This window comes from Coenobita brevimanus, chromosome 13 (assembly GCF_032717465.1).
Source record: "Coenobita brevimanus isolate Jiangsu-jjx chromosome 13, ASM3271746v2, whole genome shotgun sequence".
In the NCBI taxonomy this organism is placed as follows: domain Eukaryota; kingdom Metazoa; phylum Arthropoda; class Malacostraca; order Decapoda; family Coenobitidae; genus Coenobita; species Coenobita brevimanus.
Window position 1 is genome coordinate 49,352,541 of NC_136966.1, and position 24,467 is coordinate 49,377,007.

Here is a 24,467-nt window from a genome sequence, read left to right on the forward strand (position 1 = left end):
ATATGCTACACATCCTTATTGTTTCGAACTCAGGACATTCCTTTTCCTTCTCTCCTGTGCTAGGTGATTTTGAGATATGAAACTGCGTTGGAGCTGTGGAACAAGTTTGTTACCGTGCAAGAGGAGGTTAGAGTGTGGGTGGAATCAAAGATCACTCTCATTGTGTCCCTTCAGACATGTGGCATCACTACAGAGCAACGCTCCAAGATACAGGTGAGTACTGTACCCTGATTTCAGTTACAGTGTATGCAGAAAGCTGTACAAGCCATACATTATTCCCCAGCAACAACCATTAACTTTTTAAAAAGTTATCTTCTGTAACTTCTTCATTAACCTCAAAAGAATAGCTGGGACACCAAAGCATTTTATGCTGGCTAGTATGAGACGAAATTTGTAAGGTGATTGGATTGTCTCTCCCTTAAAATTTTTAAAACATATCAAAATTAAGGTCAGGCAATGACTGGGACACCTTATCAATTTATGATAGCTGATCCAAGTGATTTTTATTCAGCTAAGTCAGGCTTTCAACGCTGAGAGAGCTATAGAAAATTATGTGTTTCTGTATAAAGAATTTTTTTACTTAGTTCATAATTTATGGTACTGATTTCTGCATTCTTCTGTAATAATACTTGTATAATTTTTTACAGTACCATATTCACAAAGCTCATTGATTCTAACTCCATCACTATGAGGACATCATTCTTATTGTATTGTTGCTATTTTCACTCAATTATATTCAGTTCAGGAAAGACTTTTCAGAGTTGAAGGGTTTGATATCTTCATTTTCCTTAACACTACTAGGGTGTTCTCAAAAACTGCATAAAAGCACCTGATGGTAGCAAGAATAAACTATAAATGATGTACAGTACAGTACTTTATTTGGGCTGAAAAAGTTGATAAGGCAGGTTATCAGTGAAAGAATGGCATGAATTAATTTCAGAAGTGCAGTGATGTAAAACACAGAGCAGATCACACTTAACATTATTGTGAGACTAGGGAAAAATGATGAAGACAGTGCAGTAATGTTTGAATGTGGGGACTAGAGGGATTAGCAGTAAGGGCACAAAGGCAATGAAATACTTCATACTACTTTTTGATGGCACAGTGATTCTGTTAGATTTACATGTCACCTCGTACTGTATTACTGTTATTCTATATCTCACTGCTTGCTGAAGCTATGGCTATGCCAGCACATGAGGGCACAGGCAGCACTAATAGTAAAATTATTCTAGGACATACATGATATGCCAATATATTCTTCCTCCTTAGTCACTGAATGAAAGGGAGCCAGGTAAACCAAAATTATTTATTTTGCACAGTGCAGTTCATTGTGTGTACCATATGTAACTATGTTTACTGTAGAGTTCTAGACTGGGAATGTTGAGTGTGGAATGCACTGCATTTTTGTTACACAAGCTTTGAGGTACACAATGGTATGGCATTACTGAATAACTCCATGCAGGAGTTCATGCAGCATATATGAACACATTGAGACCCGTGAAGAAGTATATAATGTCACATAACACAGCAATTTGGAGAGGAAAAATTCTGTTCAGTGCTCCCAGATGGACAGCAGTTTAGAATGTTTGAAAACATGCTGTTTTCTACAATTAAATGCATTGTGTTCAACAAGGAATACACACTTTACATCTCTATGTATATCATCATCATCATCATCATCATCATCATCCAGACCTCCTTTCCCACCCAAGGGCAGGGTGAGGAATAGCAATGTCCAGACAGCACAAACTTGCCCAATCCAAATAGGCCACCTTTCCATTCACTCATCATTCAAGCCCCCAGAATCCTGGCTCTACCGGATACACCAAAAAAAAATATTCACCACATTCTGCGGCCTCACACAAATGTATCCGATTGAGTCAATCCGGATGCTGCCATGCTCACAAGGGGTGCCAAAATCCCTGATCATGCATTTCTCCTCACAGCATTCAACCAGCCAGCTCAATCTCTTGTCAGTTCCCTAGCCTCACCGACTTCCAAACCTCTCTTCCTCAAACACTCATCCACCATATCTCTCCACCTTCTCCTTGGCCTACCTCACCTCCTCCCTCCTTCAAATTCGCTCAGGTATACCTTTTTCACCACTCTTTTGTTATCCATTCTTTCCACATGACCATACCATCTCAGGACACTCTCTTCAATTCTGGTATCCATCGACTTCCTCACTCCACACCTTTCATGAATCACACTATTTCATATCCTATCCACCCTCTGTACTCCATATACATTCCTCAACAGTCCCATCTCCACTGCTCTTACTCTTGACTTTACATTTTCATACCACACCATAGTCTCACACCCATATGTTAGAGCTGGCACTAACACTCCCTCATGCAAGCTTCGTGCAGCTGCAACACTCAAGCCTCTGTTTCTTATCAAGGCCTTCATTGCACCAGCTACTTTTCTTCCTTGTGTCACTCAACTTTCAACTTCTTTTGCACATTTTCCTCTCTTTTCTATCACTGTACCCAAGTTTTTGAACTCTCTCACCAATTCCAGTCTCTCTCCATTTACTGTGACATCACACTGGGAGTCCCCTTCTCTCTCAATAACCATCACTTTACTCTTCTCTACATTTACTCTCAAGGGACGACACTCACAGACATCAGCAAAACTCTGCACTAGTCTACCAAGTTCCTGTCCGGTACTTGTAAGCAGTACTGCATCATCAGCATACAACAAATTTGAGATATTCCATCCATCACCATTCATTACCAACGCCATCCTTCTCTCCAGTACTCGTATTTTCACTTCTCTCATCACCCCATCCATATATACATTGAACAACCACGGGGACATTACATAACCTTGTTGCACACCCACACCGATCGTGAACCATCCACTTAGATGCCCATTAACCCTTACACATGCTTCGCTACCATCATAAAAACTCTTGACAGCACTTAGCAGCTTACCATCTACACCATACATGCACAAAATTTCCACAATCCCTCTTTGTCTACTTTGTTGTATGCTTTTTCCAGATCCATGAATGCCATAAACACCGTATGGTCCTTCTCACAAGCCTTCTCTGCTATCTGTCTCATTGCAAATACTTGATCCACACATCCTTTGCCACTCCTGAAGCCACCATGTTCATCACTCACTAGGACTTCTGATATCTCTCTTACTATCTCTATAATAATTTTTCTGTATACCATCCCTGCCACGATAATTCTTGCACTCACTTCACTTACCTTTATTTTTGTACAGGGGTACAATCACAGCGTTTTTCCACTCTGCAGGCACAGTTTCACTTATCCATGCCTTCTTAAGTATCTCCAACAAGCACTTCATTCCACTCTCCCCACTGTGCTTAAGCATCTCTGCATACACCTCATCAACCCCAGCTGCTTTCCCATTTTTCAGCCGTTTCACAGTGCTTTTCACCTGTGCAAGTGTCACGACTCCTGGCACTGCATTCCTTCTCTGCACACCCCCAAAACTGATCATGTTTACAGCTTCACTGCTCTTTCTATTCCCATTCATCAGACTTTCAAAATATTCTTTCCATCTGTTCCTTACTGCATCTCCATGGGTTCATCCTTTACACTATCACATTTCTTTCCGCTTTCACTTCTACATTTCCGCACCTCTTTCCAGAATAACTTCCTATTTTCAGAGTAGTTCACATTCATTTTTCTTCCCAGATCATTTTTTACCTCCTTCTTTTTCCTCTTCACTAGTCTCTTTACGTGCTTCTTGCTCTCGATATACTCAGTTCTTATTTCAACTGAACCCCTATCCTGTAACCACTTTAGCCACTTCTTCTTTTTTTTTTTTTTTTTTTTTGCGAGGAAGAAGGAACCAAAGGCTGAGCCCACATTAATGTTCCTTCCAAGAAAGAAACAAAAACAATACAAAAGAGAGCCAAATTCAAGATCCATTAATTTTGAGATGCCTGGACACACTGCGTTTGAAAGACTGGAGGTCATAGGAAGTAGGAAATACAGACAGAGGGAGACAGTTCCAGAGTTGACCTGTTGCATAAATGAAGGACTGAGAGTAACAGTCAACTCTTGCATTAGAGAGCTGGACAACAAAGGGATGAGAGTTTGTTGCTAGACGGATGCTACGTGCCCGTCATAGAGGTGGAGGGATGCAAGCAGACAGTTCAGAGGAGCAGTGACCATTAAAGTAGCGATAGAAAAGAGATAAAGAGGCACCAGTGTGGCGAAGAGACAAAGGTTGAAGGGGGCCAGTATGAGGAGGAGAGTTGATGAGATGAATAGCCTTTGACTCCACCCAATTGAGAAGAGCTGTATGTGGGGAGCTTCCCCACACATGAGAGTTGTACTCTAAACAGGGGCGAATAAAACCTGTGTATAAAGTCAACAACTGTGCAGAAGTAAAGAAGGCATGGAGTCGGCTTAGCACACCCAATCTCTTGGGAGCAGATTTTACAAGAGATGCAGTATGATCTTTCCAAGATAAGTCCCATGTGAATGAAACTCCAAGCATGTGCAAGGATGATGCAGGATTGAGCTGGATATTATTAAACATTAGTGGGTACTCCTGTGGAAGATTTTGACGGGTTGATAGGTGTAAAAACTGAGTCATTGATGCATTAAAAACAAGATTATTTTTACCCCAGTCAGAGATACAAGCCAAGTCAGACATTAGGTGTGCCATAGCATCATCTCTTGTTTGTTGAAGTAACTGCTGAGATGGACGTTGCGGGAACCGAATGGAAAGGTGAAGGGTGGAATCATCAGCATACGAGTGGATAGGGTTAGATGTACAGCTTAGAAGATCATTGATGAATAAAAGGAAGAGAGTTGGTGATAGGACAGAGCCCTGAGGAACACCACTGTTAATAAATCTAGGAGAAGAATGATGGCAGTCTACAACAGCAGCTGTAAAACGACCGGAAAGGAAGCTATAGATGAAGGCACAGATAGAAGAATAGAAACCATAAGAGGGCAGTTTGGAAATTAAAGATTTATGCCAGACTCGATCGAAAGCCCTTGAGATGTCAAGTGCAATGGCAAAACTTTCGCCAAAGTCGCGAAAGGAGGATGACCAGGAATCTGAAAGGCAGGTGAGAAGATAGCCAGTGGAGCATCCCTGACGCAACCCACACTGACAATCAGAAAGAAGGTTGTAATAGGAAAGATGCTTTGAAATTTTTCTGTTAAGAATGGACTCAAAAACTTTTGAAACACAGGACGATAGTTAGAGGATTGTGAACAGTCACCCTTCTTTGGGACCGGCTGAATGAGAGCAAACTTCCAGCAAGAAGGAAAGGTACAAGTAGAAAGACAAAGGCGAAAGAGCTTACCTAGGCAGAGTGTAAGCACAGAAGCACAGTTCTTGAGGACAAAAGGAGGAACCCCATCATGCCTATATTCCTTGTTAGTATTGAGGCCAGTGATGACAGAAAAAACATCAGCTGAAGACATTTTAATGTCAGCCATGAGGAAATCAGAAGGGGTAAGTGAGGGAGGAACAGCACCAGAGTCGTCTAAGGTGGAATTGGAGGAGAAAGTCTGAGCAAACAGATCTGCGCTATTAGTAGAAGAAATAGCTACAGAGCCATCAGAGTAGAATAGAGGAGGAAAGGATGATGAGATAAATTTGTTAGAAAGGTTTTGGCATGGTGTGCCAGAAGGAGCAGGAAGAATTCGAGTTGGAGAGTTGAGAGCATTTAGTATGGATGAAATTATTTTTAGCAGAGCGAAGAACAGACTTAGCATGATTCTGGGCAGAAACATAAAAAAGATGTGATTCAGATGTGGGTTGGCTCCGGTACCTTTTATAGGCTCTCTCCTTGTTGCGGACAGCATTAGAACAAGCGTGATTAAACCAAGGCTTTCTTGCATTAGTCAGAGGATAAGAGAAAGGAATGTATGCTTCCATGTCCGAGAGAATAACCTCCGTAATGCACAAGGCACACTCAGATGGCCCCTGGCCATGGAAGCAATAATCATTCCAAGGAAAATCAAAGAAGTATTGCCTGAGGGCCTCCCAATCCGCAGCCCCAAAGTGCCACAGACGACGTTTCTTTGGAGGGTCCATAGGCCGTACAGGAGCGATAGGACACGTTAAAGTAACAAGATTATGATCAGAGGAGCCCGACGGAGAGAAAAGATTAACAGTGTAAGCTGAAGGATTAGTTGTAAGGAAGAGGTCAAGTATGTTGGAGCTCTCTCCAAGGCGGTCAGGGATACGGATAGGGTGCTGTACAAGCTGCTCTGAGTCATTAAGGACAGAAAAGATGAAGGTTTGTTCACCAGGTGGATCAATGAAAGGAGAGGAGAGCCAAAGGTGGTGGTAAACATTGAAATCTCCAAGAATGGAGATTTCAGAGAAAGGAGAAATAGATAGAATGTGTTCCAATGTAGAAGTAAGATAGTCGAAGAATTTTTGATAGTCAGTGGAATTAGGAGATAAGTAAACAGCGCAGATATATTTAGTCAGAGAATGACAGGAAAGCCGAAGCCAGAGAGTAGAGAATTCAGAAGAATCAAGTTCAGGAACATGAGAGCAAGATAGGTCGTTGCGTATATGTACGCAACATCCACCTTTGGCTTTGAAATGAGTATAGAGAAAGTAGGAGGATACAGAGAGGAGTTTGCTGTATAGCTGCATATATCGTACCCTGATAATATTTTTTGGTCATGGGTGAGTGAATGAAATGTATGTGCCAGATAGCAAAGATCATATGGTACTATGTCATGATTTGAAGGTATAGTAAGGAGCAGGGAGGACACAGCAAAGGAGAGTTAGAAACTAAAAGAGGGATATTGGAATAAGTTAAGGATATGGATTATGTGTAGAAACGACATAATACGATTTTTTTATTGAATGTTCTAACACTAGGCAACAAAGACCATATGGCATTAAGGCAGAGAAAGGTAATAGCAGAAAGGGAAAAGGTAGTGACTCGATGTTTAAGCGGTAGTGACGTTGAAGCTGTTTTGGCGACAAAGTAGTATAGTGTGGGAAGTCCATAAACTATCCATGCCATGAGACCGAATGTCAAAAAAGATAGGAGAGGGAAAATAAATGCTGGAAGAACCAGAGAGCAATAGGGGTAAAATGAAGGCTGGAAGAACCAGACGGGAGTAGAGGGAAAATAAAGGCTGGAAGAAACATGGAAATAGTTAAAAGAGTGTGGACAGAAGAGAAGAGAAGAACGAAAGATCTGGAAACAAAAAGGCCCCATTTTTGCGTCTTTCCCTCGGGGCGGAGGTGGGGGGGGGGGAGAGAATACTTCCCCAGTATCCCTGTTTGTCATAGAGGCAACAGAATGGGACATTTTCGTCTCCAGTCTTTCCCTTTTTACTGTCCTCCTCTGCTGTTCTGTCCTGCCTCACTGCTTGATATTTTCGTGTTTCTTTTGGTCTTTATTTTTCCTTTACTCCCTAAACAGCCATATTATGACCTGGCGTTAATTCTTCATTATACCTTCTTTCCTTCCATTAGTCACCTCTTACAGAGATACTAGGGAGGTATTCTTCCCTCCCTCCCTCCTTCCCAAGGGGGAGGCCTGGGTGGGTTTCTCACGTTGGTGTTCTTATAGTCACGTTGGTGTTCCTGTTACGGATGGAGTTGTCACGTCAGTGTTCCAGTTTAGTGCTCTTTTTTTTTTTTTTTATACATGTGCTTGGGACTTGTGTTAGTTAGTGTGATTTAATAGATCATTGTTCCACGGTAGGTTAGTATTCCCTTTTGAATCTCTGCCTTGGTGGAGTAGTGTATCTTGGTGCTAGGGGCCTACAGTCTCCCACTCCATGATTAATCTGCCAGTGGTGATGCTCGGTGTTAAGAGGTAAAAAAAAAGGGAGGGGATGGGCTTTCTGTTGTTTAAATTCCAGCAGCTTGACTAGTATTCAAAGGATTTTGTAGCTACTGTGCCTAAGACTGACAATACCGGCACACCGGCACTTGTATTGGTATTAGTGTACAGCAAGGGGACGGGATGTATGCTGCCCGACGGACTGCTATCTGTACAGAGCAAAGCTGCCAGTATCAGTGCGTAGCATGGGCCAAGGGGAGGTAAGCTGCCTTAGGGACTGGTTAGTCCTTGTGAGGGGAGATTGGCGGTTGGTGGTTAGCATTTTTTTTTTTTTTTTTATAGGTGACTAAGCCTTTGTCTTGTAAATTGTATATTGTGATTTGGTTATCCTGCAGAATAAGGTCGGTAGACTGCTTCAACCAGATCATAATGTTAACTGAGAAATTATTACGTGACAGCGAATAAATGACGGCCTGTGTTGCAGCAGTATGTGGCAACGAGCTACCCACAAGCGCCCTGCCAGTGCCGCCCTCGTACTCTCAGTGCTGTGCGACTGTAGAAGGGTATGGCTTATTGCCTTTTTGTTGGAGGAGTTTTCTTGTTCTTCAGTTTTTAGTGTACGTAATGGATGACGCTGTATATCAGGGTGGGTACAATGCGCTCCGGTTTCCGAAGGAAGGAAAGTAGTGAAGAGAAAATAAGATTCAGCCGGAGGCAACTCCGAATATCAGTAAGTACATCAGTTTGAGCGGCTCATCGTAATGATGACCTGCAAGTACAGTATGTATGCTTGTTCAGGATATCGTAGTTGCGTGACGGTTGCATGTTTTATTGCTGTTAAATTGGTTGTAACGGAATTCATTAATCAGCAACAGTAATGCACCTTAGGTTGACTGACGACCCGTTTTTAGGAACATCCCAGGTTTATTACGGTACCCAGGCCATACTCATTTCAGTGAAAACATCCTACCGTACGAATTTCGCAGGATGTTCCAGGCTGCTTGATCGAACTCTGCAAATCCAGAACCCAGCATTGCCACACTTTTAGATGTTAATTATTGTACCGGCTCTTCAAAAATATTGTTTTTTGGTTGGTATTACAGTACACTAGTAATTATATATTTTCTATCTATCTATTGTCAGACTCCTTAACCCGTATGGGGTGGCCACAAACAAATCGCCGACATGTCACCCTGTCCCCTGCCATTTCACTCTCCTCCTCCCAGCTCACCCTCCCCCCCTCCTCTCATATACCTCTTCATTCCTCCATTTCATCCTTGGCCTCCCCCTCCCCCTCCCCCATCCACCTCACTCACTTAAACTCTCCTTGTCAGTCTCTTCCTCTCCATCCTCTCCACATGGCCAAAGCATCCCCTCACTAATCTGACGTATTTTAAAACTGTCGCCGATACCCTGATGTATTTACTGAAAACTTACCCATTACAAGTATCTTCATCAGTCCCGTAATTTTGTAAGTTACTGATGTGTTCTTTGGTGTATATTTATCATTGTTTTGTATCAGAATTAGGGCATACCATGAAAATCTCGTAATGATATTATAATAATATAATCATATCCTTCATTACAAAAGTAATGTAACTAGAAATACCCTTTGTGCCAATCTAGAAAATCAGTGACTAGCAGCAGAATGCGGTCCATAACTCTTAGAAATGTGATTTCTCGTGCAGATGATAACAGCAAGACCATAAAAGAGGTATTTTCAGTGATCATTACATTAGCTCTTAAGATTATTCATCTGTCAGTTTGTGGAACAACTGTGAATGATTAACTATGCGTGCCACAAAATACAGTATACTGCCATGCTAGCTTTCAACCTAAAATTATCGTACAAAAGGTACGTAATGATATCGTACACGTACTTGGCAATATTAACGTATGTATACGATAATTATCGTACATTTGCAACACTGCCAGACCCTTGAACTTACTCGTCTAATAGTAACTTAAAATTTCCTGTAGTTTTTTAGGCTTATGGAAGTTAGTGTTTTGCCTTACTGGAAGTCTTGTCAGTGGGACCGTGTCCAGAGTAGAATATTAATGAAAGAAAAAAGTATAATTTGCTGTAAAAGGAATTTGTTCGCAGTACAACGCCCAAAAGAAAACAAACAAAACGCGTGATAGCCATTGTTATTGCGCGGACTATTCGAATTTCAACACCCAAGAGGAAATAATGTAATGGTTCCGGTTGATATTTATTATGACTTGAGAAGTTATTGCCGCCAAATAGGCACATTTAAGAAATGCTATTTTAGCTTTGGAGTTACCTTTCACTGTTTCTAGATTTGCTCGCCCAAGTTATAATATACTGGTTACATCTCATAGCTCAGTTATTTAATAATTTTAAATATCCACTAAAATAGAATATTAGATGGTGATTGAAGAACGGAACTTTTTTGCCACCTCTTCAGATTCCATTGTTCTTAGCCAACCACCACACCTCCACATCACTAGTTTCGTTATTTTAACCTCAGTCGTCGAGAAGAACACTATCAAAGGAATGGGTAAATACTATGGCGTAAAGGCACATTGCAATGTCGTCAAGTTTGTAAGCAAATCTATACAGCTGATCGCCTTTACTGGAATGTGTAATGGTGATCATGTTTAGGGACATAAATTCCACTAAAATAAATATAAACTAAATACAAGACTGCATTAACCATAATAAGCACTCGAATGAGTACAAACTTTAATATTTTACTAAGATGCCCCATTCCACAGAATGTAACGGAAGAATTATGATTTTTTTGGGGGGGAGGGGGTTAAAGATTTCACTTACGTTGGGTAGCCTAAATGAAAAATATGTAATTCTCTTGGTTATATATAGGCTAATTAAGAGCAAATATGTTCATTGTTATTTCAGCCGTGTATGACTACCGTGCGTATGTGGCTAAACTGTTAAAATGGAAATAATGGTTGCGATTGTTTCGAACTACCTAGCGTCAGAGGCAACATGATAATATCAGCCTTTTCTAACTTGTTAGGAAGATGGCTAACATCTGACATTATTAGGCGTCATCCCTGTTTAAACCAGTCTCTCTCTCTCTCTCTCTCTCTCTCTCTCTCTCTCTCTCTCTCTCTGACATTAGTGAGGTAGTCTGGGATAAACTCTGACCTGTCTTTATACAAGGCACAAACAAACATAGTCAGTTCCCGCTCATTACTTTTTTTTTTTTTTTTTAGTAGGAGAAATGAATACACGGGATGATTCTGCGCTATCGAGCCTTTTCTTCCTTTAAAAAAGAAAAATGAATAATTAAAACTAGAATGGCACTCAGTAGAGCGTATACCTCCGTCAACGCCCTATCGCAATTTTAAAGAAAGTGAAAAAAAAAAAAAAAAATCCTGGATCCGCAACTATATCCGGATCCGCACCAAAATTTAATGGAGAGTATTCTGGACCAAGGCCCATTCTTCAAAGTTTCATGGAAATCCGTCCTGTAGTTTTTGTGTGATCTTGCTCACAAATCAACCAACAAACAAACGGACAGGGGTGAAAACATAACCTCCTTGTCGGAGGTAATAAGTAAGCGTCAACATGATCATTGCCCTCTCGCAACTGATTTGTTTTCCTGTATAAAGAATAAGATTATTATGAATATTCTTCGCTACCCAAATGTTTCCTGCAAAAACAGAGCATGGTTTCGTCAGGGAGTTGATCAAAAACTTGTGAGACCTGGGACATCTAGGTAACGTAGTCTTCGTAGCACATCTTAAGGGATTTATCTTGTATGTTACTCCTTTTCATCCCCTTGTATGTAACTATGCCAAACCATGTCGATACTTATTGTCGACATATCAAGGTGTAAAATGCAGCACGTCCTCAGAGATTTATCTTGCATGTTACAATTTTCACCCTCATGTATGTTATTGAGGCATACCATGTCGATACTTAACTCAGCATCTCAAGGTGTAATATGCTTAATATCAAGGTATGATAATTGTAGTTAATTGCTAGGGGGGATAAAATCATGCGAAGTCCCGTATGCCACGGATAAATACGGCCTTCAGTCCAGTCTGGTAAATCTGAATCAATGGACACTTGAAGACACGGCTAAGTAATGCCAAATCATCAGTGTCAGTTGCTGCGATTTCACAATTTTGATTAAATATTTAGTCATTTGAGAGAGAATCAAGAGAGACAAAGTTTTTATTTATTTATTGTCACTAGATCATGTGGGTAAACTGACATCCTGTTCATAAGCTTTCGTAAGCTGGAGTGGCAGGTAAACTCGATGTTTTATGATTACAGTACCTTATATTTAACTCACAGGTACCAGAGATATCACAACCAAACAACAGTGAAGGATGTAAAAAATGCGAGTTATTTAAGTTGGTAAGTGGGGGCTTGTTTATCTTAAAAATTTAAGATCTTTTGTATATACATCCCCAGGGGCCGTACTCTCTTGTAGGCATTGGAGGCTTCTTAACACGTCTCCCTATCAGTTTATTAATTGTTTACGGGTAGTTGACCATTTGGCAGTTAGGCGTGGGTACGAGCTTTGTAATGCATATCGGTATTCTGGTTAGCCAGGTAATTATAATTACTTAAGGAAAATCTACCTTAGTGAAAAGGTTTAAAATTATTTTGATTTCCATACGGTTGATGGAAATGTTCGCCTGCTACTCCATTGCTTCTGCTTCACACTTGGGTGTATCCGTCACTTTCTTTTCTGCGGCATCGTATAAAAGAGAATCATCCATTGCTTGAGAAACGTACCAAACCACTTTCAGCCTAGGACTTGATTAGCCAGCAGAGGAAAGTGAAAAATAGATGAGGGAAAATATCATGCCGAAAAAAAAAAAGTCCCTTTGGACGTAGTGAAATCAAGAGACGTTGGCAGTCTGTTAATAGGTTATCTCCTATCCCAATGGATGCGGGTTCGAATCTCGGTTGGGGCAGGGAACGGTTGAGGGATTTGACTTGTTAAAGCAGGCTTTACAGGGCTACCATGCAACCCGCCGACGTCTTGTAAAAACATCAATATCTAATCCAATTTGCCCCATGAGGAGCGTAGGAGCCCGGGGCTAGGCAAGTTGGTCCAGACGTTTAAGATGAGACTGACCAGCCTCAATCATCCCTGAGTACCATTGCGTGAGCAATAAACCCCAACCATCCTTTGGATATAAACCTGCACCGGCTCAATCGGATTGGAGTGCCTTTATTGCCTAGTAAACCAACAGGCACCATAATTTGGTTATATGGTTGCCACCCAGCGTACGGTACCAAATGGTTTCTTGGTGTCCAGGAAACCATTTGCCTTGTCGCTCAACGTAGAACACCGGTAGACAGAAGGAAGGTGAAAGAAAGACAGAAGAGGAAGGAAGAGCGGAAAGGGCAGGCATCCAAGAGCAGCACTACATCGAGTGAGTTCGTCGTGAGCGCCCCCACCACACACCTGCTAATACCCGGTGTCACATGGTGAGTTGTGGCCTGGGCGTTGTGCACATGCTTAGAAAGAAGGGGTGTCTAACAATAGCTGAGCTGTAGTGAGTTGTCCTGAAAATAGTAGGTACTGCACTTTAACGTAACCTAACTCAGATCTCATGAAATGGGAAAGGGACATCTGACTACGGCTCCAAGTTTATCAGAGTCCGCACATGCTCACAACGCCCAGGAGACAGCTCGTTACGGGTAACGGGGGACAGCGTTACATCAATACCAGTACTCAAGTCCTGACTGAGGCAGCCCTAGCATTTATTCGCCATGGACGGCGGATGTTAGCGCCGAAGTGGTGACATGTTGTTGTTGTAGATTTTTCCACCTAACAAGATCAGAGTGGAAGCGGGCCAATGGGCCCGCCAGTGAAGAACTGCGGGTGGAGATGATGCGGACTAGCCGGTGCTAGTCGGCACGTTGTTAAACTTGAAGATAGCGCGGATGATGTAGTCCAGGATGGCGACGTCGTCGGCGTGGCTCTGGCTCGTCGCAAGCAGACAGTCAGGGTGGCTGTCCTCGAACTGCAGGCGGTTCAGGGAGTCAGCTACGTCTTGGGAGTTGGCCTCGATGTATCGATCTTGCTACTCGAAGATCTCGTCAACTGATAGGGACTCGAGGTGGGCGCGAGTCTTGGCGGAACGCGATGGAAGGCGCTTCAACACGTGCTGACGTATATGTGGAAGTGAATAATATTTAGGAGGACTGCTGAGCCTCAGGGAACGAGGTCTCACACACACACACACACACACACACACACACACACACACACACACACACACACACACACACACACACACACACACACACACACACACACACACACACACACACACACACACACACACACACACACACACACACACACACACACACACACACACACACACACACACACACACACACACACACACACACACACACACACACACACACACACACACACACACACACACACACACACACACACACACACACACACACACACACACACACACACACACACACACACACACACACACACACACACACACACACACACACACACACACACACACACACACACACACACACACACACACACACACACACACACACACACACACACACACACACACACACACACACACACACACACACACACACACACACACACACACACACACACACACACACACACACACACACACACACACACACACACACACACACACACACACACACACACACACACACACACACACACACACACACACACACACACACACACACACACACACACACACACACACACACACACACACACACACACACACACACACACACACACACACCTGTTCCGTCAGATGCCAGATGATACCGTCGTGGCTAGTTTTAAAGATAGCCTACTCACTGGGGTCAAATGGTTAATATTGTTGTTCGGTAAGTCCATGTCGGTATCAGTGACATGAGTATAGGACAAGAGAAGACTTAGGTATAATATCTAAATTTGATCGTTTAGGAAGAGGTATTAGAAACAAAACAGCTATGCCCACATACTCATTGATGTAACAGCTTCAACATAGCTTGGACCCTTTTCACCCCCCAATTTTTCTCTACTGTCTGCTGGTCTGTATTTTTCACCCCCTTCGTTTTTTCCACATGTTTTCATTCATTCTTGCTTACTAATTTTCACTTTCTCTTTTCTGTTATATAGGCAAGTCCCCCTCTATAATCAAGTAGCCTCCGCCGCAGACTTTCTTTACTCTTGTATTTTTCTTTCTAGTTTTATTTTACCATGTTATGTTCTCTTTCAGGTAGCATAATTATGATTACTACATTTCAGTCACCCTCTCCTCAAGTAGACTGTCACTTATTCTCTAGTCTTCTGTTTTCTTTATTGTACTTCATTCACTTTGTTCATTTAATCCGTGGTTTTAGCCTGTGTCACCAGTTTTTATCATCGTGTGTTCTGTGCGTTCTTCTTTAGGCGTGTATTATTTTTACCTTGCTCCCTCTCCCTGACCGCGATGGGTGTGGCCGGGAGCAGTAATAACACAAGGGTAGGGTCTCCTCACGCCACACCCTTCTTCCGTCCCCCCCCCCTCTCCCTCTCATCCCTCCTTCCGCACCTTTCTCCCACTCTCTATTTTCCTTTTGTCGAAGTTCTGCCTCCCCACCTTCCTATTTTTTTTTGTTTTTTCATTCTTCCAACCTCGTTACTATCCCCACCCGCCATCCTCCATTTCTCCCTTCTATCTCTTCATTCTCCCTCCAATTCTCTCGGTTGCTCTTTACGCCATTTATTCCCTTTTCCCTCCGTTCCTCTGTCCCTCCCTCTCCATTCTTCCTTCCTTTTATTTCTCTGCTCTGTCTCTATTGGATCACGCATCGTTTCTTTCGGTAGATTTTTTTTTTTTTTCGTCAGTCATTTCTCCGTCCTCTCTTTTTCTTCTTCATACTTGTCTGACTTTCTTCTTACTTATCTTTGTTCTCCTTCCAGTTCTCTGTCTCCCCCTCTTTCTTTCTCCTAGCTACATCTTTTTTTTTTTCTTTCTTTTCTTTCCATACTTCGCTGTTTTTTATGGTCGACGCGTCCATCACCCTCTATTTTCTCTATGGCTGCCCTGTTTTTGTGCAGTTTCTTCCTACCCGTCTTCATTCCATTCCTCTCGCCATCAGTTATTCACCCCCCCCCCCCTTTTTTTACACACGTCCTTTTTACCCTCCTCTCATCTTAACTTTTTCAGTCTTCGCATCTTTCTTTCCACTTGGTTCTCGACGTCTGTTCCGCCTTACTTTTTATCCATCATGCCCTTTGTCTCTCCCGTCTAACCCTTCTTGATTATATGTTTCCTGTTCATTCTTTCACTCCCTCTTATCCTCCATCATCTATTCCCCCCTGGCCTTCGCTTTATCCCTCCTTCCTCCTCCACCCTTCCCTCCTGTCCTCCATCGTCTATTCCCCCCTGGCCTTCGCTTTCTCCCTCCTTCCTCCCCCACCCTTCCCTTTCACCACTTCCTCCTTACCCACTTTTATCTCCTAACCCCCCACCCCTTGGATCTCAGTATCCTCCTCCCCTCCTTTCATTTCATCCTTCCCTCTGGCCCTCTCTTTATTCCCTTCCCACCCCCACCCACTCCCCTTTCCTTTTCATCCCGCCCTTTCACGTATCTCCAAAATGTAATTCCCCCAGAGTTTCACCCTCCCTTCGTTCGTCTCGGTATAGTCGCCCATTTTCATCAGTTTTGCCACGCAGGTGTGCCTTACATTGGTTCGTATGCTTTTGCCGAAAGTATAATTTTGTACTTTATGCTTTTGTTGTAAAAAGGACTTTCTTGCTTTCATGCATTTGTAAAGTACCGGTAGGCTACCGTTATTGTAACGGTATGGTGTGCATCTTTCAGGTTTAACAATAGGCCAATTCATCGTTTGATTCCCTCAGAGAACGTTGATACGGTAATAGAACTAACGCTTACGTAACAAGGGTTTATCCTAGGACCTAGGCAAAACCCTTGCTGCGTAAACGTACGTTATTCACCTAGGCCCTAGATGAATAACCCATGGTAGGCTATTAGCCGAAATAAAATTCTTATTACGTTCACAGCATGGAAGGAGTTATCCAAGACATCTTTTAACTCCAGGATGCTAGCACGCCCGTTAGTTAAACAAACCTTCTGGTTTTAATTTTGAATTATTAAAAGAGCGGCTATGCCAAGGAAAAGTTTGATGAGTATTCGATACGCTAGCTAACAGATATATATGCCAAGGAACATGTATGCAAACTTGTTGAACCATGTTCCCCATCCAATTCCTTCACCTTGAGGACATCATTTATATTTTATTCTTGTTGCTACCACAACTTCATTCCGCTAAGGAGAGCACCCTAGTAGTAAAGGGAATGATGTAGGATTGGACTATATGTAGGCTAACCCCACGAATTTGAAACGTATCTCCTGAGCCAATAAAATCGTTTGGAGATAGCGAAAGTAAAAGTTTAAAAGGTACCCTAATACTGAAGGGTTAAAGCTTACTTAGGCCTGGGCTTTTTTTTTTTTTTTTTTTCACATGCGTATCGCCTCATCATGTTATACATGGAAGCCATGTGTGTTGGTATCGTATCCGTTTTGGTAAGTAGTCTCACCACTCTACTCCTCCCCCCTCTCCTGTCATCACTGTCAGGTTACATCGCGCGCTGTGGTAATGGAGTCCTGCAGCTTGATGAATTACACGGAAGATTTTACCTTTGTATTATTATTTTTTCTTAATCCCCTGCATTACTTGGGGTCCCTCCGAAGCTGAATAAAATATCGTTATGATAGCAAGGGGGGGGGGAAGTCGTACGCTTCCCTTTAGTTTATTCATTTTATCTACAGACGAGTTTGATCAACTTTGGAATTATCTTTCTTATTCAAATGGTTAATTACGATAACGTCTATCCCCTCCAGTTTGAAGAAAAAAAAAAAATCTAAGCGAAAGAAATCGTCTGTCCGTTTGAGGAAATAAGACGTCCTCGGTCAGAAGGGGTTAACCGTTTTGATTACTAGGACTTTCTGACTGAACAAAATCGCCTGGTGTTCTTAGAGTATTTTGGGCGTACCAGTAGCAGAGGAGTTAGGCCCTACTCTACGATTTCTCTCTAGCAACATCTACGTTAGCCTGGTCAAAATACCCAAGTGAACCAACCACAACGAAAGGATTAATTAAAAGATTAGATTCAGTGTTAAAGGATACTATTTAAATTGGAGGGATGTAGTCTGAATGTAAGAGGGAGAAAGACTTTGTAATCGAAATGTTAACTCAATAAGTACGTGGACTGGACGTCCAGTTTCAGTTTATTCATTGTACTACCTGACGATTTTATGCAACTTAGTAAAGTCTGCTTATATGTTAGATGGTAAATGAGAAGGCGGTATTTTACTCCTCCATTTTGAAAACCTCTAAACCAGACTAAAATATTCAGAAAGTAGCAAGAAAAATATAAAATTGACATTGGGTATTCGGCAGGTTTGTGGAGTCGGAGTCGTGGAGTCATCTGTTTTTGGTTGCAGTTGGAGTCGGTCAAATTCCCACGACTCCGATCATTTTGGTTCTGAAATGCTATCAGTCATATCTTTTCATTACTTTATTCAATTTATATTACAACTACGTATAACGGTTTAACTATTTGTTATTATGCAAGCACTGAAGGCAGAGAATTTAAAATATAGATTTAAGAATTGCATCTATCATAGTTCATGAATATTCATTTACCTGCATCATGTCCATGTGCCGTATTAGTAGTACAGTATATACTTAATGAGTCGGAGTCGTACTTGTAAAATTTCTGGAGTCGGAGTCGGGAAATATCACCGACTCCACAACCCTGGTATTCGGGGTGAATGGGGTATGAGGTTTGGCAATTTGTAAAGATAATATGTAAATTGGGGATGATGGAGTTTGAATGTTAGATTGACGCAGCCCATGTGGTATGAATGTAAGAGTTACTCATAGATGTTATATTTAGCCATGTATGTACAAAGAACGACAGTGGAGCTTCTTGCAGTTTCTTTGTTCATTATCGCTACCACATTTATGGGGAAAGCGTAGATTAATGCCTGTCAACATGCGGGGTATTAAAGCAGACTGTCATTTTCTGCTGAGTCCAGATCATCCCTTAGAATTCGACGGGCAGTAGCTAGTTGTTTTACATCCATAAAGCCCTCCTTTACATTGTTGGGTGAAGTGACGAAGTAAACAGACTGAGTACACCAGTTTGACCGGTCCGAGAATCGAAGTTTGCTTCTTACATTTGCGATCTGGACGTGCTAACCCAGTGCATCAGTGGCCTTGTGTTAAAAAGTAATGTTTAAAAGTAAATGTACATATACGGAAGATATTAAGGATAAACTAGTACCAGTACCGGTACTTGTCTGTATACGGTTATTCATCATCATTATTATTACCGTATATGCCCACCCGCTTGAACTAGATCTTTTAGAAGAAATGTCACTCAGCAGTAAAACGTTATTCATATTCTAAAGACTTCCTTCTCTTAATCAGATGTGCGGCATTTCCTCCTCCTCCTCCTTTCTTTTGTCCTTTCTTCCTTTATTTCTTTTTTGAGATCGGAGATTGGAAAAGAGGAGAGTTAGTTATGTAGAGCAGTGTATATACACACACACACACATATATATATATATATATATATATATATATATATATATATATATATATATATATATATATATATATATATAATAAAAGCGTATGATCAAAGTTTTACAAAGCAGTAGAGATTATAAAGTCCAAAATATATACAGCTCTCACCCTCTCTCTAATATACAAGCGTCTGTTAGAATTTTTAACCCTTCACACAGATGACACCTTATTTGTTTGGTCCTGCTACCTTCAGAGGTTTTATTCAACTTCGGAGAGCCCCCTGGTAGTGAACAAGGTTAATGAAGGCTGTATCAAACCCCTCGCGTTCAAAAGTTCTTTCCAAATATAATAAAATCGACTGGAGGTAGCAAGAATAAACTACAAAAATACGTCATCGGAGTGAAGAAGTCATATACTCAGTAATCAGCGTCTGCGGCCCTATGTTCTACTTAATTTATTCCAGAATAGTTCTCAGGGGGAACTCGTGCCAATTACAACTGGATTACAAGAACGAATATATATATATATATATATATATATATATATATATATATATATATATATATATATATATATCACTCATCTTAAATGTCGGGACCAACTGCTTAGCCCCGGGCTCCTACGCTCCTCATGGGGCAGTGTGGGATTGGATGATGGATGGATGGATGGATATATATACACACACACCGTATACTGTATGGTAATAGGATATATACCGGTAAATTACGGTAAAGTGATAGTCACATACTAAAAAGTAGGCTATTTAACTTTTTTAACTTGGGTAGCTGCGGTAACTCGTTCACTACAATGACGCCTTTTGTACGAGTTAGTTGAGCAACTAAAGAATTAAATGAAGGGGTTGATGAAGGCATTGCCACCCCTTCGCTTCGGCAGATGCTTTCTGAGCCCCCCCCCCTACACACACACACACACACACACACACACACACACACACACACACACACACACACACACACACACACACACACACACACACACACACACACACACACACACACACTAGAGGAGGTACTCGGCGTTGCCCATGCCAAAAAAGAACACTAATCCCGTTTGTTTTGGTTCAGTCTTTCTTCTCCAGAAAAACATGTGCCTCTTATGCTTTTGAAGAGGTATTATAAGAGGTCCAGTAACTTTTCGTTTCAGCTTTCGCAGACCAACGCGCAGTATTTGTGTGCACTTGTTTACTATTACCGGTGACCTCAAATGACCTCAGGTCAACTTCACTTAGCCTATGTCCGAACTGGAGGCATGTGAGTCTCCATGCCAAAAATTGGTCTGCTGGGTCCGGTTCGAGCGTGTGTTACCGGTGACCTCAAATGACCTTCGACCAGTGACCTCAAACGACCTCGGAGGTCAGTCTCACAAAGCCTGTGTCCGAATTGGAGGTCATGTGAGTCTTCGTGCCATGAGTTGGTCTGCTGGGTCCAGTCATTCGAGCGTGTATTACCGGTGACCTCAAATGACCTCCGATCAGTGACTTCAAATGGCCTCCAAGGTCAACCTCACATAGCCTATGTCCGAACTGGAGGTCATGTGAGTCTCCATTCCAGAAATTGGTTTTCAGAGATGACCGGCGATGCCCGGGCCAAAAAGAGAACACTACCGGTGACGTCAAATGACCCAGATCTGAATTTTGCCCCCCCCCCCAAACCATCCTTGTGTTACCCTGATTCAGAATATTTATATATGTGTCGGGGTCTCTGGCCCTTGGTTTGGGCGTGACTGAAGGACAAACAAACAATGCGGCTTTTTTGTACCGGTATATATATATATATATATATATATATATATATATATATATATATATATATATATATATATATATATACCGGTATATTCACTCATCTTAAATGTCAGGACCAACTGCAAACAATGCAGCTTTTTTGTACCGGTATATATATATATGGATGTAAAGAGAAGGTTGTATGAGGGTGTTGTGGTACCGACTGCGTTATATGGGGCTGAAACATGGAATATGGGTGTAGCAGAGAGGAAAAGTTTGAATGTAATGGAGATGAGGTGTTTGAGGAGTATGTGTGGAGTGACGCGTATGGATCGAGTGCGAAATGATGAAGTGCGAAGGAGAACTGGAGTTGTTCGGGAGATGGCTGGTAGAGTTGAGCAGAGGGTGTTGCGATGGTTTGGGCATATGGAGAGAATGGATAATGAGCGATTGGTGAAAAAGATAACTAGATCTGATGTAAGAGATGTAAGGCTGAGAGGAAGACCACGAATAGGATGGATGGACAGTGTGAAGAGAGCACTGGATGCGAGAGGGATGTCTGTTGAGCAAGGAAGAGTGGTTGTGCGTGACAGAAATAAATGGAGAGAAATTGTGAATGAATAAGTGATGACGCAGCCCTGAGGGGATATTCTCCCGCATTTGGTCTGATCAGCTAGTCAGGTCAGGTGCGGGTAAGGGGATGGGTCTGTTATGATGTGGCAGGGGTAAACCAGCTCTGCTGTCGGGCCCTGCTGCGGATGTCACTGATTGCATTGCGCAGTTGACCCTTGTGCGGTGTGGTGCGGTGAGGATCTGTCCCTTCTCCCCTTGGGGCTAAGATGCGAATGAATGTGTTTGAATGGATGAGTAAATAGGGAGTGTGTCGTCCTGTCTCGGCTACCTCCCTTTCCTTGGGGGAAGCAGCCTAGGTATATATATATATATATATATATATATATATATATATATATATATATATATATATCACTTAAATGTCAGGACCAACTGCCTAGCCCCGGGCTCCTACGCTCCTCATGGGGCAACGTAGGATTGGATGATGGAATGATATATATATACCGTTATAATATCATGGTGGAATGGCAAGAATAGAAATGTAGCCATCGTGGTTAAGGGGTCCCTTTTTTCTGTTTAGGCCTGGAGAGGAAAGTCTTCAGTGTGCTAGAATTAATTAACGGGTTTTTATGTATTTATTTGTATTTTTTTTTTAGTTCATAAAAGAAATTACTCTAAAGTTTTGCGATGAAATATAATTATAAGAAGTTTTTGATCCTGTTTGGGTTAATGAGGACCCTGCATTAATGTATTAGGATTAATTATAAGAAACCCCTTATGATGTTCGGGATGGTACAGCATTTGCATAAGTGTGATTGGGTATGTACGAGTAGCGCCACTCGGTGGAAAGGAGTGGAACAAGCACACACCACGGGTATATTTTGGTTGTGAATCCTTGATGATAGAGATGGAGCGAACTGTGGGTGAGGCAGAGTTAAACCCACTCCCCCCATCTGGCCCACCTCTTCCTCCACCCTTTATGTAAACTTGTCTAAAGATTGTGCGCGGGATGTGCCATCGTAAAACATGCAACATCCTGGGTTTCTTTGTTTGTGGCGGGCGTGGCAGAGGGTACGAAAGGCAACGTCTTGAAGGCTTGTGTATTGGTTGTCCAACTCTAAAGTCTATTACACGAGGCTGTTAAACGAGTTGACGGATATTCTTAGTCATTCATGTACACAGCTGGAAAGCTGTGGAACTTTCTTTGGTCCCTATGATCGGTCTTTTAAATAGTGTGTCCAGGCATCTCGAAATGGGATCTTGACTTTGCGTCTTTTACTCATTTTTCTTTGTAATGAATATTTTTTGTAGTCTCAGGTCTGTCTTTTGTGTGTGTGTGTGTGTGTGTGTGTGTGTGTGTGTGTGTGTGTGTAAACTTTCAGTTTTTGGTTCTCTCCTACCAAAAACTTTAGACTGAGTGGTAGGTAGCGTCAGGTACAGCAAAGCTGCCCCACCTTTATTACCCCCTCATTGCCAGAGAGGAGGTATGCTTAGGCCTATTCTGTAAACTCTGGTACCAAGCCGAAGAACATGACAGTCACTGACGATGACAGTGAAGTGTAAGCACTTTGGTAGGTACGATGTAAATATATACTGCTACATAAATATCCGTATTCTGTTATCTGGCAAACATCATTTGTCCGTAGCTAAAGCTCACGGCATTTTTATTTTTTGTATGGAATTTGAAACCATGCGATGCCATGTTTTGGTAAGCGTCAGGTAGTGCTCTGTAATGTTGCTGACTTTGTAAAACAAGCTTTTGTTAAACAATTTTGCATTTCTGTTAGCATAACTCGTTTTTACCCCTCCATTACCTCGTGAAGAAGTCGAACTTACTACAAAGCACGTCAGAGAGCTGTTAGATATTAGTGCGAAGTCGTACGGCCCACGGTACCCTTTTTTTTTTTTTTTTTTTTTTCTCCAGAGCCTTGTGACAGGTGTTTGTTATGCTCATTAAGAATTACATCATCATACCATACTTTAATTTAGAAGTCTGGAAATAGATTATTGTCACTCCTTTATCGGAGCACAGGAGATGTAATCTTGGTTTCTCGAAATGCTGAGTAAGCCTTCATTCTGCAGATCTAGCTGTCTCCTGCCAGAAGTTGAATTTGGTAGTCTATAGCGAGCCTGCTTACCCCCCCCCCTCTCTCTCTCTCTCTCTCTCTCTCTCTCTCTCTCTCTCAGTACCGTACTCGAAACTTTTTCCCATAAAACAATAGCCAGTGAAAGTGTTGATTAGATCTTAAGTACAGGTAGATGACATTTAATTGACTCTTTTTCCCCACTAATATTTTGTTATTTTGGGCAAGACTTAATAATTAATGATAATTATGTTGTCGGAAACCCATACAGACACGAAAGTGTCGAAAGGAAAGATCAAAATAGGGTAAAGAAAATTCAGAACGTTTTAAAGTAGTATCGGTAATAATAATAATAATAATAATAATTATTATTATTATTATTATTGTTTTCGGCGCCTGGTGGTTTTGTGGGCAAATAAGGCGCTCCAACCGGATTGAACCGGTGCAGGTTTATATCCAAGGGATGGTTGGGGTTTACCGGTATTGCCCTTGTAATGCCATTCAGGCATGAGTGAGATGGTCACTCAAATGTCAGGACCAACTTGCCTAGACCCGGGCTCCTACGCACCTCATGAGGCAACACAGGATTAGATAATAATAATAATAATAATATTATTATTATTATTATTATTATATATTATTAATACTATTATTATCCATCATGACATATTGTGGGCTCCACTTTTATCCAAGAAGACAGTGTTGTACGGGCAATTGTTTAGATGATA

At 41.8% G+C, this 24,467-nt stretch overlaps 1 protein-coding gene across 1 annotated transcript in view; it reads left to right on the plus strand.

Moving 5' to 3' along the window:
- LOC145415676 (uncharacterized) overlaps positions 1-24,467 on the plus strand; it is a 561,483-nt gene that overhangs the window by 497,336 nt on the left and 39,680 nt on the right. Inside the window, exon 63 of the mRNA XM_080284894.1 lies at positions 64-213. Within this exon, the coding sequence (XP_080141020.1) occupies positions 64-213 (150 nt within the window). The remainder of the gene's footprint in view (positions 1-63; positions 214-24,467) is intronic.